We start from the raw sequence: 18,026 nt of genomic DNA, 5'->3' as shown, positions 1-18,026 counted from the left end.
GGCTGTGCGACGGGGGAGAGAGTGGGGATTTGGGGGGAAAAGAGGCGGGATGAAGCAGGGAGATTGAGAATTTCTGGTTTAGTGGACGTAGCAGTAGCGCGTTTAGACAAAACGGGCTGCTACTACCTTTACTAGCTGTAGTGGTTTAGATAAAACGCGCTGCTACTACCTTCACTAGTTGTAGCGGTTTAGATAAACGCGCTGCTACTACCTTCACTAGCTGTAGCGGTTTTATAAGGAAATCGCTACTGCTAGCTTGACTGTAGCTGTTTTATAAGGAAATCGCTACTGCTAGCTTGACTGTAGCTGTTTTATAAGGAAATCGCTACTGCCAGTTTCCCTTTTTGTTTTCCTTTATTTTATCCCACTTTGATTTCCTGAGAGCAGTGAATGAAGGGAAGGCGATATATATTGCATCATTTGACGGTTAAATATGTATACAAAATAGGAACATATATATTACATCATTGGACCCATGCATAATAATGGCTAAGTGTGTATACAAAATAGGAACATATATATATATTACATCATTTGACCGATAACATACGGTTCCTCAGCGCTGACGTTTTCATTTTTGAGTCAGCTTTTTCCCTTCTTGTTCGTCGAAGAATAATTGAGCCCCTCATTGTGACTTTGCCTTTCCCATGGAGTACAATTTTTCTTAGGTAATGTAGTATTGATTCTTCTTTTAACGTCTACTTCATCATCATCGTCATCTTCCCTCATTGGGTTGCCGTACTGATCATAGTCTTCCTCGTTTGCGACTCCATCCATTCCAATGATGTTCCTTTTGCCTCTCCTCACGACAACATGACTGGGATTGCATGGGTCAGTTATGAAGAAGCATTGTGTCACGTGCTTAGCGTGTACCCATGGCTCATTTTTGGTGATAGCGTTAACGGTAGCGCTCTTGGCGTTGGGTATAGTCATGGTAGTGAAAATTCGGTTTTCTCTTTCAACATTCTTAGCCCATCTGTCACGGAACATCATCGTGTTGTGCAGTCCAGGGTAGTCAAGCTCCCAGATCTCATCGACCCTTCCATAAAATCGTTCAGTTGCAATGTAGTCGCTGCTGGTCATGCATTCCATCGTCACCCCTGAGTTCTGATCATCACTGTCCATATCTTTGGCCTCCGTGTAGAACGTGTATCCGTTGATATCATATGCCTGATAGGTTACGAGGTTAGGGGAGGGGCCATGTGCTAAGGCGTATATGAGAAATCCGTCCTTAGAGCCCTCCTCCGGGGGATTACCAATTATATGCTCTTTGAACCAATGCAGGAAAGTGGAGTTGTGCTCTCTAGTAACTTCGGCGTCCGTCCTGCATACCCCCCGGTCACGATACTTCTTTGCGATAATTTCTTTGTGCAGTGCCACGAAAGGATCTACCTCGTCTAGGTGTTGTAGCACTACCAAGTTTGCTATGTCAAAGTCGCTGCGTCGATCTGAGTATGCCATGTGCAGTTCCCTGTGACCGTTGTAGCGACCTTCTCCTTCGAGCCCCCCATCGTGCTTGTTAACCGGCAAACCAACACTAACACCAGGCGGCTAGTCTGCGCCATATAGAAAATTCTCACAGAAAGAGATGCACTCTTGTGTCACATAACCCTGGACGATGCTTCCATCCGGACGGGACATGTTATGAATGAATCCTTTGATGATCCCATTCATCCTCTCAAACGGCATCATGTTGTGCAAGAATGACGGCCCCAGGTCTATTATGTCATCCACAATATGGACACACAGATGCACCATCACGTCAAAGAACGCAGGCGGGAAGTACATTTCAAGCTCATCCAGTATCACAACGATCTCTTCCTGTAGCCTTCGGAGCTGCTTCACACTGATCGACTTTCAAGAGATGACGTCAAAAAAGTTACAGAGACCAATAAGCATGTCAAGGACGTGCTTGTCCATTATCCCTCTAAGGGCAACAGGTAGTATCTGCGTCATCATCACATGACAGTCATGGGACTTCATCCCGCTGAACCTTTTCTTGACCGTGTCTAGATATCTGTTTATCTTGCCACAGTAACCGGAACTAACTTTGACTCCGGTAAGGCACTTAAAGAATTGATGGATCTCAGCTTGACTTAAGGTGAAGCAAGAAGGGGGGCAATAATCCTCTTTCTTTATTTTCTTGCCCTTCTTCTCCCGTGCCTCTGTCTCCGTCTCTGTCTGATTTTACGGGGCAGCATGTTCAGATCTTCCCTGATTTTCAAATCTTGCAAGTCTTTTCTTGCCTTCGGCCCATCCTTGGTCTTATCCAGCATGTTCATCAGTGTTGCGAGCAAGCTCTCGAGGACATTCTTACAGATATGCATTTGATCAAGGCAATGAGTTGTATCGAGTTTGTGCCAGTATTCCAAGTCCCAGAACACAGACCTCGTCTTCCATACCTTTAGCAGCGGCTCTGGCGCCTTTCTCATCGTCTTTCCCGGCGCGGGGCACTCCTTCTAGTTTTCAACAGCTCATCGATTTCGGCACCGCTCCGTTTACGTGGAGGTCCTCGATGCTCAGCGTGACCATTGAATAGATCTCCACTGTTTCTCCACGGGTCGTCCTGTTCGAGCCATCTTCGATGCCCCATGTACATGATTTTCCCAGACCCGCCATCTTTCCTTGACGTTACCTGCTGAGACGTCGTATGATCCATGCACTGCGTGCATCCGCAATATCCATGGCACACCTGGCCTTCCACATATCCGTAACCGAGATAGTCCTGCACTGTTGTGATCAGCGCGACTCTCATGTTGAAATACTCGCCTTTGCTGGCGTCCCATGTCCAGGCCGGTGTTTTCCATAACGTGTCTAACTCCTCTTGAAGTAGCCCCAGATACAAATTAATATTATTTCCTGGTTGTTTCGGCCCTTGAATAAGCATGCTCAAGTGAATGTACTTCGATTTCATGCACAACCAGGGGGAGGTTGTACATCCATACAAACACGGGCCATGTGCTATGGTTGGTGTTCTGGTTGCCAAACGGGTTCATGCCATCGGTACACGCGCCGAGCACGATGTTCCTTGCATCACATTCAAAATACCGATAGAAGCTGTTCAATGCTCTCCACTGGCTTCCATCCTTGACGTGTCTCAGCTTCAGATCATCTCCATCGTCGGGCTTCTTCCTCTCCGCGTGCCAGCGCATTAGCTTTGCTTCCTTGGGATCTACAAAATAACTCTGGAGACGGGGAGTGATCGGTAAGTACCACACCACTTTGTGGGGACATTTCTTCCTGGCCTTCTTGTATCGAGAAGCATTGCACACCGGACAGCCTGTTTTTTCCGCGTTCTCCTTCCGATAAATTATGCAATTGTTGATGCATGCATGGTATCTAACGTGTGGCAGATCAAGAGGGCACACGATCTTCTTGGCCTCATCAACACTACTAGGACATAGATTACCCGCGGGAAGAACATCCTTTAGGTACTTGAGATGCTCATCGAGGCTAGTGTCGGTCCATTTGTTTTTAGCCTTCGTCTTCAGAGTTGGAGCGTGAAACTCAAGCGGGTCACCTCAAGATTGCAACCATCATACAATGGAGTGTTCGAGTCTACCACCAGTTGCTCCAGCTTAGCCTCCTCTCTAGAAGCATCTCTCTCAGTACTCTTCTCCTTGCGAAGCAATGCTTGAACATGAGGGTCCCATACGATTGAACTTAGTACCGACGAACATGTCCGGCCCCTTGTCTGCCGGCATGTCTGGCCTCTTCCCCGCCGCCATTATCGATCATCTCTTCGTCTTGCCCCGTGTCATCATTGCCTGCCCCGTCGGCATCCTCAACATCGTCATCCTCATCTTCAATTATCCACCGAGTATAGCCATCCATGAAACAAGTCATGAGCAGGTGCGCTTTGACACGACCATCGTCATGGGGGTCGAGCCAAACTATTCCTTTGCATTTTTGACACGGACATAAAACCTCTGTCCGGTTATTTTCTTTCATGTCCTGCACCGCCGACCGCAACCACCTGTCCACCATCGTTCCACTGACCATCGTCAACTCTGCACGGTAATAACAAGCAAATTGATTATAAAAATGCGTGCATGCATCAAAGTCATACAAAAATTCGGCATGACCTTCCTTAAAAATAGGACATATATAGATCTAGAGTTTGCCTGGAATTCGCCGAAACGGAAATAAATCGACATTTCGGCAAAACATAGGCAACTCAAAAGCACAATTTGGCATCAACTCATGCCACACACACAATTTCCATAAACATATCACACACACATAAACATATTTCCATTTTGCAAAAGCATGAAATTTTAATCACCTATATCTCGAGATCGAGCACACGGTGGAGATGATGATGTAGGGAGATCAAAAGTGCACAAAGCACTTCTTGACAAAGATAGATCTAGTTAGGGGGCAAATAGGTCACTTAACTAAATACTACATCTACCTAGCTACCTAATTTGGGAAGAGACAACTTCAACTAGTGGAGGGGGAAGGAAAAAGAGAAAGGAGATGCATTAATGGAGGTGGTGTAGTTAGGTAGGAGTAATGAAGAGAGAGAAAGGTAGGTAGAAGAGGGAGAGTAATGGGGGAGAAGTATTGAGGAAGAAGAAGAGTGAGAGTGGGAGAGGTAGGGGAAAGGGAGAGGAGGGGGAGGGGGGAGGGGGAGGGTGGGTGGGGAAAAGGTGGTGGGTGCAGCTTAGCAGTAGCGCGGGACATAAAACGCGCTGCTACTAAGAAAGTAGCAGCAGCGCGCTTTCGGTACAAGCGCTACTGCTAACCATGACCAAAAGTGTGCCCGATTTGAAAATTAGCAGCAGCGACCTCAGAAAAATTGCGCTACTGCTACAGCTATAGAAGTAGCGCGGCTCGCGGCACTGCGCTGCTGCTAAATGGAGTTGGGTGGGCACTGTTGGTCCATATTTGTAGCAGCGCGGGTTACGCCGAGCGCGCTACTGCTAAGAACTTGTCAGTAGCGGGTTTTCCACACCCGCGCTACTGCTAATTAGCAGCAGCGCTCCTTTTTGAGCCGCACTGCTGCTAAGATTATGTGTATAGGGTTTTCCCTAGTAGTGACTAGTCAGCTGCCGCTTGATTTTATTATAAACATTGATGTAACAAGGCACTGAAAACATTCAGTTTAGGCTAAGAAACTTGTGAAGATCTCTCTAATTGATTATTTTTTCTTGGTTCGATAAATACTTGGCTGCAAAATTGGCAATATTCTTGCCTGGCTCCCTCCTTCGGACATAGCCTCTTTGGCCTTCTGCCTTATGCATCCATATAGAACATTCCTCATGCAAGCCGATCGCCCATGCTCTCCCAAACCACTTCCACCTAACCCTTGCCTCTAGCCGTGACCGCCCCGGGCCGCGGCTGCTGCCATCTGCCGCCATCGCTACCCCCTCCCGCTGCGCCGCCGCACCCTCTCCCCGCAGCCGCGCTGTCCCTCTCCCAGCCACCGCGTCGCCTCTCTTGCCGTGCCGCCGCCACCCCATCTCAACCCTAGCCGCCACTACTCCTCTAGCCACCGCCGCTCCTCCTCCTCACCGCGCCGCCATGTCTTCTAACGCCTCCACCTACTCCAACCCTTTCGCCGAGCCGGACCCCGCCGACATCCGCGACATCAACATCCACGAGCGTTCCCCGTTTGTCCTTGATGCCACCGACTCCATGTACTTCGCGTGGAAGATGTACTTTTCGCTCCTCTTCCGTGAGAAAAATCTCTGGATCATGTTGACGGCACCATCGACTCCCGCGCTCTGGTGGGCGACTCCGAGTGGACCGCGATCGACAATACGCTCATCCGGTGGTTCTTCACCACCATCTCCAAGGACCTGTTTCACACGGTCGTGATCAATGGTGATGACACCCACGCCGTGTGGGTCAAGCTCAGCGGACTCTTCAACGACAACAAGCTTCAGTGCCGCGTTTTTTGCAGCAGGAATTTTTTGACTGTCATCAGGATGAACAGTCCATCGATGACTACTGTCGCCGCCTGAAGACGTTGGCGGATGAACTCCGCGACATCGGCGCCAAGGTTGATGACGACCTCCTCCTTAGCATGCTCACCACCGGTCTCAACGAGGACTTCGGAAACGCCGTCTCCAACCTCACCTTGATGCTGGAGTCCTACTTCCCCAAGTTTGTGGCATACTTGCGGTTGGAGGAGCGCCGGATGAAGGGGGTCAAGAAGCATGTGCAGCACCACGCCCTCGCCGCCGACACCCCACGCGGCGCCCGGCCACAAGCCGCCCCGTCCGCTCCGCGGCAACAGCCGCCGCCCCGGGATTTACCCCCTCCTGCCCGCGCCCCCGTTCCTCCCGCTGCCCCCAGCAGCAGCAGCAGGGTGGCAGGCGGCGCGGCAACCGCCGCGGGGGCGGCCAAAAGCAGCAACAACTTGCGCACATGGGGCCCCCTTGTCAGTAGGAGCTGGCCACCCCACCGTGGACTTATGACACCAATCTGTGGACGGTGTCGTTCACGCATACTCGATGTCGGTCCCTCGGGCTCCTGCCCAAGGCATCCTTGGGCCCCGTCCGGTGAGCCACCAGGCGTACTTCTCCGCTCCCAGCACCGCCCCCTACCCGGCATCGCCGGCCATGGGAGGCTATGGCACCGCCCCCGCGCCTGCCTATGGCGGGTTCTACCCGCCCCAGGTCCCGCCGCCGTGGGATTCAGCCCTCCATGCCGCCCTGCATTCGGCTTCGTCACCGAGTAACTATGGTGGCGGTAGTGACTGATACATGGTCTCGAGCGCCACTGCTCACATGACTGCTCATCTCGGTAACCTCATGTCTTCCACTCTCGTTCATATTACCACTCGCATCACCGTTGGTAACGATTCCTCTCTACCCATTACACATGTCGGTCATATGTAGTTTCCTTCCACCTCTACTCCTATTAACATGTCTAATGTTCTCGTATCTTCTAACTTAGTAACCAACCTTGTCTCTGTTCGTCGCCTTGCTCGTGAGAATCCTATTACTGTTGAATTTGACGATGTTGGCTTTTCTGTGAAGGACGCCCGTACACGGATGGTACTACACCGATGTGACAGCCCGGACGAGCTCTACCCGGTGCATCCTTCTGCCGCCACGACCACCCGTCCAGCCGCCCTCGCCACTAGTGTCGATCTTTGGCACGCCTGCCTCGGTCATCCCAACTCCACAAGTTTGCGTCAGATTCTGCAGAGTTTTTCATTCTCATGTAATAAGGTTGACGACCACACCTGTGAGGCATGCCGTCTCGGCAAGCATGTTAGACTTCCCTTTAACGAGTCTACAAACATTTCCACTTTTCCGTTTCATTTATTACATAGTGATGTTTGGACGTCCTGGTTGCAAGCAACATGGGTTATCTATACTATTTGGTGATATTGGATGTTTTTCCCCATTATGTGTGGACATTTCCTCTCCGTCGCAAGTCCGACGCTCTTGCTACACTCCCTGCTTTTTACTCATATATCACCACACAGTATGGTCGTCCTATTCTTGCCTTGCAAACGGACAACAGAGAAGAGTTTGACAATGTTGCCATCCGCAATCTCCTTGCGACTCACGACGCCATTTTTCAGCTCACTTGCCCCTACACGTCACAGCAGAATGGTCGCGCCGAGCACACCATCCGCACTATTAATGACCATGTTCGCACGTTGCTCTTCCCCTCCAACGTGCCTCCTCGGTTCTGGCCGGACGCTCTTGCAACCGCCAACCTTCTCACAAACATCCGCCCATGTCATCCTCGCTGGAACTATAGTCCTCACCAGCTCCTCTTCGGTGTGGCTCCATCTTATGATGGTCGCATTTTCGGGTGTCTCTGTTATCCTAGCACCGTGTCCACCACCCCTCACAAACTCACTCCCTGGTCGGTTCCTTGCATCTTTCTCGGTTATCCTCCCAACACCAAAGGTTATCGGTGCTATGATCCAGTGTCCCACTATGTCTTTACTTCGCGGCACATGTACTTTGATGAGCTGGTGTTCCTATTTCAGCAGGTACAGTCCTCCTTGGCGTCTCCCGCGGTGCGGCTCGCCCCTGCCACCACCTACGGCAAGTCGTCACCACGCCGCGCCGAGCACTGGGCCCGGCCCTGCCCACGCTTCCGGCGCCGGCCGCCCCTCCCGCGGCGCTTCGGGTGTGGCTGCCCCCTCGGGCGCCCCCGCAGCCGCGGCCTTTGGGGCCCCCTCGGGCGTCCCCACTGTCGCAGCCTCCTCGGGCGTCCTCGCCCCCGAGGCCAACTAGGGTGCCCCCGCCGCCACGGGCCCTTCGGCCGCCCCCGTCGTCGCGGCCTCTGGCACCACTGCGGGTGGCCCCTCGAAGTCCTCGAAGACTGGCTTGACCTCCTACTCACCGGTCCCCCTCTCGACTTCGCCGACTGAAGTCGCACCTCTCATCGGTGTGGTTACTCGAGCTCGGACTGGGACGTTTCATCCTAGCATGCGCAATACCTCAGACGAGTACGCGTGTGTCGCGTCTACCTTGGCCCCGACTCCGCTCCCCACCTCCGCCCGCGCAACCCTTTGGGATCTGAACTGGCTTGCTGCGCTGCGTGAAGAGTTCGACGCCCTGTAGCGCAACCGTACATGGGAGCTTGTCCCGCGGCCTCCCTGTGCCAATGTTATCATTGGCAAGTGGATTTTCCGCCACAAGACTCATCCCGACGGTTATCTTGAGAGCTACAAGACGCGATGGGTGGTGCGCGGTTTCCGGCAGCGCGCCGGCGTGGACATCACGGACACCTTCGTCCCGGTTGCCAAACCGGGCACGATTCGCGTTGTTCTCCAGCTTGCTGTCTCTCGCGCCTGGCCAGTTCACCAACTCAACGTGTCCATTGCTTTCTTGCATGGCCATCTCGACGGGCAGGTGTTTTGTAAGTAGCCCAATGGTTTCGTCGACACCGATGTGCTTGCTCTCTCGTTCTCTTTACGGGTTGCACTACTAGGAAAAGGGCTACTAATGGCGCACCAGTTTTGCCTACTAATGGCGCATCACTGGTGCGCCATTAGTATCACGCCACTAGTATTTTTTACTAATGGCGCACCACTGGTGCGCCATTAGTATTTTTTAATTTTGAAGGCGGGAAAATAGTAGTGGCGCACCGTCTAACCCCCACCGTGCGCCATTGCTATTTTTGAATTTTGAATTTGGATCTGGATCGTGATTTTTTTGCCCATTTTTTGCTCGTTTTTTGGCACGATATTATTTCAAATTTTGTTCCTGTTTTTGGATCTTGTACGTTCTTTTGCCGTGTTCTTTTGCCGGAGAGGAGTTTGCCGGAGAGGAGGAGGAGGAGGTCACCGGAGAGGCGCTTGCCTACATCGCTGTAGAGGAGGAGGAGGAGCTCATCGGAGAGGAGGGACGAGGAGCTCACCGGAGAGGAGGGAGGAGAAACCGTAAGGGAAGGGGAGGGGAGGAGAGGAGGGAGGAGGAGGTCGCCGGAGAGGAGGAGGAGGAAGTCGCCGGAGCGGAGGAGGGTAGTATGATGCAGGAGAGAAGGGAAGATGGAGTGGTGGAGTGGAGGAGATGGAGTGGAGGAGAGGTGGAGTGGAGGAGAAGAATGAAGAGGTAAGGACGACGGGCGGGGCGACGGCGATGTGCGGGGCAGGGGCGACGGCGGGCGGGCCGGGGCGCGCGACGCGCGTCGGGGCAGGGCGGCGAGCGGCGTCGGGCGAGGGCACGACCGACGGCGAGCGGGCGGCGACGGCGACCTCGGGCGGCTAGGGGAGGTGACGGCGTCGTCGGGGCTGGGGCCGGCGTCGAGGAGCAGCGCAGCAGCCTGGCGGCGTTGGAGAAGAATGGCGGGTGGGGTGAAATTTCCCAAGTGTTTGGTTATATAGGAAAGGCTTTGGTCCCGGTTCATGGCACGAACCGTGACCAATGCCCCCTTTAGTCCCGGTTGGTGCCACCAACCGGGACCAAAGGCCTCGTTTCAGCAGCCCAAAGGGTGGGAAGCGGCGGCCTTTGGTCCCGGTTGGTGGCACCAACCGGGACTAAATGGGGGCATTGGTCACGGTTCGTGGCAACAACCGTGACCATTGCCCCCCTTTAGTCCCGGTTGGTGCCACCAACCGGGACCAAAGGCCTGCGCCTGCCAAAGCCGCGATGCGGTGGGATGTTTAGTCCCACCTCGCTAGCCGAGGAGCGGCCACACCTGTTTATAAGCGCTGCCCCGCCATCTCCATCGAACTCCTCAGAACTGCAGGCCTCTGGGCCTAATCTCACACCGCTATGCCTGTGGGCCTACTGGGCTTTCTGCGGGCCTGAATCCTGGCCCATGGATGGGCTTCTAGTCGTATTCAGGCCGTGGTGGCCCAGTAGGTGGCATTTTTTTACTATTTATTTTTTCATTTCTACTTAGAACTAAATACTTATAGTTTTTTAGTGATTTTTTTTTCTTTTAGGTCACAAAAATTATAAACTTTCTGTTAGTGCCATTAGTTTTAAAATTTGAATAATTTAAATTTGAATTTTTTAAAATTTGTGTGAATCACTAGTTTATGAATAACTTTACTATAAAAATTGATTTTTGAGTCATTCTTTTTCCTGCTATTTAATATTACTGTGTTTTATCATTATACTCAATTTGGTAATTTTAGTTAGTCATAAAAAGTATTATAAGCATTTTTTTCTTTTTTGCTATTTATTTTTTCATTTATACTTAGAACAAAATACTTATAGTTTTTTAGTGTTTTCTTTTTTCTTTTAGGTCACAAAAATTATAAACTTTCTATTAGTGCCATTAGTTTTCAAATTTGAAAGCACTTTTTTTGTTTTTTTGCTTTTAGTGCCTTTTTTTCTAGTTTTTTGTTTTGTTTTCTGCATTATTTATTTCCTTTTGTTTTTTGCTTTATTTTTTAACTTTTTTTGCTTTTAGTTTTACAAAAATTATAAATTTTCTGTTAGTGCCATTAGTTTTCAAATTTGAAAACACTTTTTTTTAGTTTTTTTTTCTTTTTTTTGTTGCTTTATTTATTTTATTTTGTTTCTACTTACAACAAAATACTTATTGTTGCTATTTTTATTTTTTTCCAGTTTTTTGTTTTGTTTTCTGTAATGGCGCACCGCGGGCAGGTGCGCCATTACTATTTTTTTTTTGATTTATTTTGAATTTTGAAGGCAGGAAGATACTAATGGCGCACCATGGGCAGGTGCGCCGTTAGTAACTTTTTTTTGACTTATTTTGAATTTTGAAGGCGGGAAGATAGTAATGGCGCACCATGGGTAGGTGCGCCATTAGTAAGTTTGAATTTTTTTTGAATTTTTTACCTCTCCAGATCTTAAAAGCCCCGTATCTTTTTTTCTGTTAGGTTTTTGAGGATTTTGAAAATGTTTAACGGGTTCCCCTTGTTAAATTCGGATGTAACTTTTCGAGTAGACGATTTTTCATATAAAAAACTTTTTCATCCGAGTTCGTACGCAAAAGTTATGCCCATTTTACAAATTCTCGAGACATTTCGCAAATAAAGTCGAAATTCATATTTGTAAATTTTCACAACAACTAGACCACATATCACATCGGAAACTTTTTTTCTTTTATTTTTTTGACATTTCCATCATTTTTTTATTTTATTTTTTAAACTGAAAAGGCGGTCCGTGAGGGGGTGCATTCGGTGAAAGTGGTGGCCAAGTTACTAATGGCGCACCATGCGAGTGGTGCGCCATTACTAGTTCAACTAGTAATGGCGCACTACTCCCACGGTGCGCCATTAGTAAAAAAGAATTAAATTTTTTACAAAACTACTAATGGCGCACCGTGGGAGTGGTGCGCCATTACTAGTTCAACTAGTAGTGGCGCACCACTCCCACGGTGCGCCATTAGTAGTTTTGAAAAAATTAAAAAAAATTACTAATGGTGCACCGTGGATGTGGTGCGCCATTAGTATTTGGACACTAATGGCGCACCAACACATGGTGCGCCATTAGTATATAGTAATGGCACACCACATGTCTGGTGCGCCATTAATGTCAATTCCATCTATAACCCTTTTCCTAGTAGTGTTGAAGCAGGCGCCTCGAGCCTGTTACCAGCGGATCGCGGCCTTCCTTCAGTAGTAGGGGTTTCGGTCCACACGGTTTGATGCCTCCCTGTTTGTTTATCACCAGGGTGCCGCCACCGCTTACCTTCTCATGTATGTCGACATCATCATCCTGACTGCGTCCTCACGAGCGCTACTTCAGCAGATCACAGCTCGCCTTGGCACCAATTCGCCCTCAAGGACTGGGGGTCTCTCCTCTACTTCCTCAGCATCGAGGTTATCCGCCATGCCACTGGATTCTTCCTGCATCAGCAGAAGTATGCCTACGAGCTTCTGGAGTGATCCAACATGCTTAACTGCAAGCCTGCTTCCACACCTGTTGACACGAAGGCTAAGGTGTCCGCCGTCCAGGGCTCTCCGGCGTCCGAAGCTCCCTTTTACCGCTCCATTGTCAGTGCTCTTCGGTACCTCACACTGACGCATCCGGATATCTAGTATGTTGTCCAGCAGTTGTGTCTCCACATGCATGCCCCTCGTGACACTCATTGGGCTCTGGTGAAACGTATTCTCCGGTGTATACGTGGCACCACGGCTATGGGTGTCACCCTGACGGCATCACCCGACACCAGCCTCGTCGCCTACTCCGACGCCGACTGGGCTGGGTGTCCCGACATTCGGCGCTCCACTTCCGGCTACTACGTCTACCTCAGACACTCTCTGATTTCGTGGTCGTCTAAACGACAACCCACGGTCTCACGATCAAGCGCCGAGGCCGAGTACAGGGCAGTGGCCAACACCGTCGCGGCGTACTCCTGCCTATGATAGCTTCTTCAGGCCACGCTTGTCTACTGCGACAACGTCTCCGTGTTCTACCTCGTTGCCAACCCTGTCCATCATCGCCGGACGAATCATATTGAGCTCGACATTGACTTCGTTGGGGAGCATGTCGCACATGGTCGTGTTCGAGTTTTGCATGTGCCCACCGATCAGCAGTTCGCCGATATTATGACGAAGGGTCTACCCACCTCGACTTTCGAGGGCTTCCGGTCCGGTTTTTGCGTCACCGGCGATGCTTTGACTGCGCGGGGGGGGGGGGGGGGGTGTTGAACATGTGTACACGTATGTAGGACCGGGTTTTATATGTCGTACCTGTAGCGTCTCTCTCCCTCTGTATTTACTTGTATCTTGAGAGACAAGACACCGGTCGCACCCCTTGTACCTATATATGTGCCTAGTGCACGATCAATGAGAATATCGATGCATACAATCCCCTTTACAGGAGAGACAAAAAAATACTAGCAGCCAGTAGTGAGCTTGACCGCACCTAGCCAATTGCCCTGAAGGCTGCTAGTTATTATATATCGCACGTCGTATATAAGAACGGACAGGAGCGTTCATATATGAAACTCTAGAGGAATATGAACAAACAGGTTACGAAAAAAAACACGTCTATTGGGCCGGCCCAGTCGCGACCGCAGTCAGCAATTCCGGGATTCGACATGCCACGTCAACAATCCCTGTTTGGAAACTCTCTCAAGGTTCAAAATATACCGGGACCGGATAGTTCGATGTGTTGATTTCCGGGAGTGAAAGTTCAGGGTTCGATTTAGATTTCGTCTACAAGTTCAAGGTTTGTTTTCAACTTTTGCTTCTGTGAGTCGTACACGAGCACCTGAACAGGCTGGTCGTCATCTGGGAGATGCACGAGTCTATCAGACAGCAGGCACACGAACCCAATGCTCCAGTTAGGCCAGCACCTGGCGTACCACGACCTCCGCTGGTCCGCCCCATCCTTGTCGCGCCACATGATACATTCTTGTCAACTCCTTCTGCGACCTTGAACTACAGGAGGCCAACTACATGGAGTCAAGATGGTGCACCAAGACCATTGCCTGATGGTGCCGGCTTTCTTCCTCGACAACAGCGCCTATGGACGGTCTACAACCTTGATGCCGGCGACCTTGCCGAGCTTGGAAATGGGCTCTGCAATTCTGGCAAAGCCTTTTCTCTCGGTTGTGATGTCTAGTGAGGCACAAAAGATCTTTTCTAGGCAGTTATAAATGTTGTAGTTGGCGATGAATTCATATGTGAGTCAAATAAATAAATGCATTTCTATCCACATGTGAGACTAGTAATGAGCTTTTGTTATATTTTCTATCTACATATGGGACCATACAAATAAATAAATAAAGATCTTTTTCTATGTGCTTATAATTGCAATTCAAAATTTTATACACTATTTATCTTGCAAAATATGCACTATGACCGCTTAAGATTATCCAACGACTGATGGATGAGCTTTCACTATATTTTCTCTGTCTTTTTAATCACGAATCACATAACAACCACAAGACAATGACATCTGTGGACAATCTCTTAAGCCCCGGGGCATTGTGCTAGTATCTGAATAATTCCGTGAACGATGGAAGAAGGGATAATCATGCCTTGGTGGCCACCACTTGGGGTGTTGGCGCTGGCGCATATGGCCATAGGCATCATATGAGAAATTTTGTATTTTTTTGCTACAAATATAAATTTTATGAGGGGTTTTATATTGCACTTTTAACTTGCATGTTGTTCCGTGATGCGCTGTGGATGAAATTTAGCGACAGAAGTAATGGTTGATACCATGCCAATGGTCGCAATGCCACGGTCCACCAACCAGCCAATCACATCAATGTCTGTGGAGAGCGCATGTGAGATCAACATGCGGATGTGGCCCAGGCATTGCGGAGGGGGGGGGGGGGGGTGGAGAGCTGCATCTTGATGTTAATATATGAGGAGAAAAAAAATGAAAAGTGTCGTACAAATGTTGCAAAGTGGATGAAGAAGGCTAATGTGGCAATGCATGAAGGAGGGAGTTCAGATACGAAAAGGTTGCATCCAAGTATTTATGGAGTTCAATTTAGATCCAGTTATCCAGGATTGTTTGTAGTGAAACTGTTGTAATTCATCACTGATTGGCTGATTCAACGTACATGTCTTGATAGAGGAGTATTCTTCCTCTTTACTATAGAATAGAATCTCATCAGAAGTCGGGTACGAAGTTAAAGCTTCTTGTATAGGCCGCCTTTATAAGAATCGGGTTTATGGCGATAGCTGAATTGACTATAACTCATACTCCTGTTGATCTATGGTCGTGGAGAGTTAGGATTTTATCTTGTTGTGTGCAAGATGTAGAGAACACGTTCATACAGTAACTTGACACGAGAGAATACACTAAAAAATATCACGGTTGAGAAATACATAGTGCACCAATGACAAAATTGCTTTTCCCCAACATATACTCTATTTATTCCCTTTTGTAAGATTTAGTAACACTCGGGCGTTGTCCAATGACACATTCTTATAAATACCAAATGACACTATATAAAAACCATATATACGAAAATAACCTTTTGAGTTTACTCTTAACATAGTCAAATGTTTTAGACATTTGAAAGCTTCATGGAATATATATCATAATTCTTAATCCAATTTTCTCATACAATATATCATACATAGTATTACTTTACAAAGTATAGCAATGTATGTACATAAGATACATCTTCGTACACAATTTACAGGCACATATGAACTATACATAGGATATGGGGACCTTAGTTGTTTGAGAACTGTGCATATGCATGATTAGGTCGCATTTGGCTATCTTCCTATTTTGTTGGGTATGAAGGCTCCATGGCAAGACCACACATGCCCTTCTTGTCTGCAATGTCTTTCTCCATTCTCAAGTACCCATCTTCGCCCCAAGTTGTGCCCCATGAATTCTTCATCAACCAATAGCTCGTGCCATCACTAGTCTTTCCATATCCAATGGCTGCAATTCCATGGTCCAAGTCAGTGCCGCAGGACCCAGTCATCACCCCACCAGAGTAGAATTGGAACGTCATGTCTCCTCCGTCCACAGCTACAGACACTGGTTGGCTTGCCACCGCCTTCATAAGGGCACCCTCGTTATTGGCAGGCACATCCTCAAAGCCGGTGATGGTTGCGGCACTGTTGGATCCAGCCTTGCACTTGCCGTCAGCTGCAGTATATGGGTAGCTTGACTCCATAGTAAGGCCTCCATTCTTGATAATGAATTTGAAGGCATCATCCATGAGTCCTCCCTCGCAGCCTTGATCTTGACCATGAACATCACAGTCAACCAACTCTTGCTCCGACAGTGAGATCAACTTCCCGGTTTTCAGTTTTACAATGCCCTCCGTCGCGGCAACAGCAGAAAATGCCCAACAGCAGCCTAGAAAAAATTGCGTTGTTATAGTGTTATCCAATAAAATATTAACACATATATGCCGTGCATCACAATTTTTTTTTTTACTTACCACACTGGCCTTGATCCTTGACAGGAGTGACGGCTCCCTTGGCCCTCCAGTCCATCGTTGCTGGAAGGGCATCCAAACTCAAATTCTCATACCTGAATCCAGAAGAAAGAACTCTCATGGAGTTTGCTTTGAATCCCTTGTTTGTGTTGGTTGTCTTGAACTCATCATTTGTGATATCAGCAAATTGGTTGACGCCAAGCCAGAACTTGTGATTTTGGACATTGAATGTTTCAATGAACTCGACGTTGCCTTTGAAAACCTCGAACCGACGTGCCTTCTCAGTGGTGTCCTTGTACACACGGCCATACTGAGCCATCCAGTTCTCATGCTTCGCCACCATCAACAAGTCATCATTCAGCTCACGAGCTGCAATGACAGTACCACAGAGGCAGATGCAACCGAGGATGGCAAGAAGCAAAGCCTTGTGGATGGCCATCTTCGGTTAGGTACCGAACTGCAATGACAGTACTGCAGCGGCAGAGGCAACCTAGGATGGCAAGTGTCTGTACTTTGGTCTGGTTTGTTGGATGGCACTTGGTGGTATATATAGTGTCAAGTACGTGTTAAAAATAGGAGACTGAGAGATACGGTGTTTGTACGAAGTTATTTTGTGGAAAAGGGCTTGTGCGTTGCCGTGGATTATGGTGCCGGCTAGTGGTATAAAAATGACGCGCACATCTGATTGGCCGGCCACATTGTATAAAAATGATACGGCAGAACAAAGAAGTACGCTTGGTGTACATCTGATAGTGACTCCTGCTTGTTTATGTCGGGGTGTACATCTGACTGACAGTGATCCCTGCTTGAGAGATTTATTGAAAGAAAGAAGAACCGTGTCCATGAAAATAAATTTTCAGAAGAGTACCGTGGACGTGACACCAGTTTGTACAAAAGAATCAAGTAACTGCTTTGATACGTACCGTGAACCCGCCCTGACAACAAAAATTAAAACAAATACTTGAAAAATTCAAAAAATTCCAATTTTTGTGTGTAGAAGATAATTTGATGCGTGAGGTTCACATCAATTTTCAAATCATTTGAACATCTGAGCAGCTCTCGGCAAAAAAAGACAAATTCAGGGTCTGTAAAAACGTTTACTGTTCACACACTGTTCCGACCCGATTTGTCTTTTTTTTCTGAGAGTTCCTCAGATGTACAAATGATTTAAAAATTGGAGCGAAACTCACGCATCAAATTATTTACCACACAATTTTTTTTGGAATTTGTCTAGTGTTTTTTTTTTCCTGACGAGATGTAGATGAGTCTGGGCACCGGAACGCTGCACTCGTATAAAACAGCATAGAAATGGACTTTTATTCAACTAGGAGATGTACAGGAGATGGGCACCAGAACGCTGCACTCGTATAAAACAGCATAGAAATGGACTTTTATTCAACTAGGAACCAGTGAAATTTAAAGGCAATCCCATTTAGTTCGGTAGTGTTACTTGCAACATTTTTTTTAACCTGGAACACTTTATCTCTACACTGTAAGGTCTGCTGGTATCACCATAAAATAAGTAACCCATATAATCCACATTGTGCTCGGTTAATTAAGAGGACGGGGTGTCGACCCGTTGGCTGGGCCCCGAGTTCGAGTCCCGACTCGAACGCGCGGTGCTTGTGGTGTTTCTCCTATAAAAAAATGCTAACGAGGGTTATCCCTTGGTTGGTCTCATTTTTTTGCTCGGTTAATTAATTGGTCATGCCAAACTTGATCCATACTGAAACGAAACAAAGCATGCACTTTAATTGAAC

The 18,026-nt window shown here is 48.3% G+C and overlaps 1 protein-coding gene across 1 annotated transcript; it reads right to left on the bottom strand.

Moving 5' to 3' along the window:
• Positions 1–15,565: 15,565 nt before the first annotated feature.
• LOC147983298 (senescence-specific cysteine protease SAG39-like) lies at positions 15,566–16,705 on the bottom strand. Its single transcript, XM_087539478.1, has 2 exons — positions 16,270–16,705; positions 15,566–16,184 (listed from the first exon to the last, which is right to left on the bottom strand). Exons 1-2 carry the CDS (start codon positions 16,703–16,705, stop codon positions 15,598–15,600), a joined length of 1,023 nt encoding a protein of 340 aa, XP_087395604.1. The 3' UTR covers positions 15,566–15,597.
• Between the last annotated feature and the right edge of the window lie 1,321 nt (positions 16,706–18,026).

This window comes from Triticum urartu, chromosome 2A (genome assembly GCF_056163025.1).
Source record: "Triticum urartu cultivar PI428250 chromosome 2A, HENAU_Tu73, whole genome shotgun sequence".
Lineage (NCBI taxonomy): Eukaryota > Viridiplantae > Streptophyta > Magnoliopsida > Poales > Poaceae > Triticum > Triticum urartu.
The sequence above is the reverse complement of the archived record's forward strand: the minus strand, read 5'-3'. Positions and strand labels throughout refer to the sequence as shown.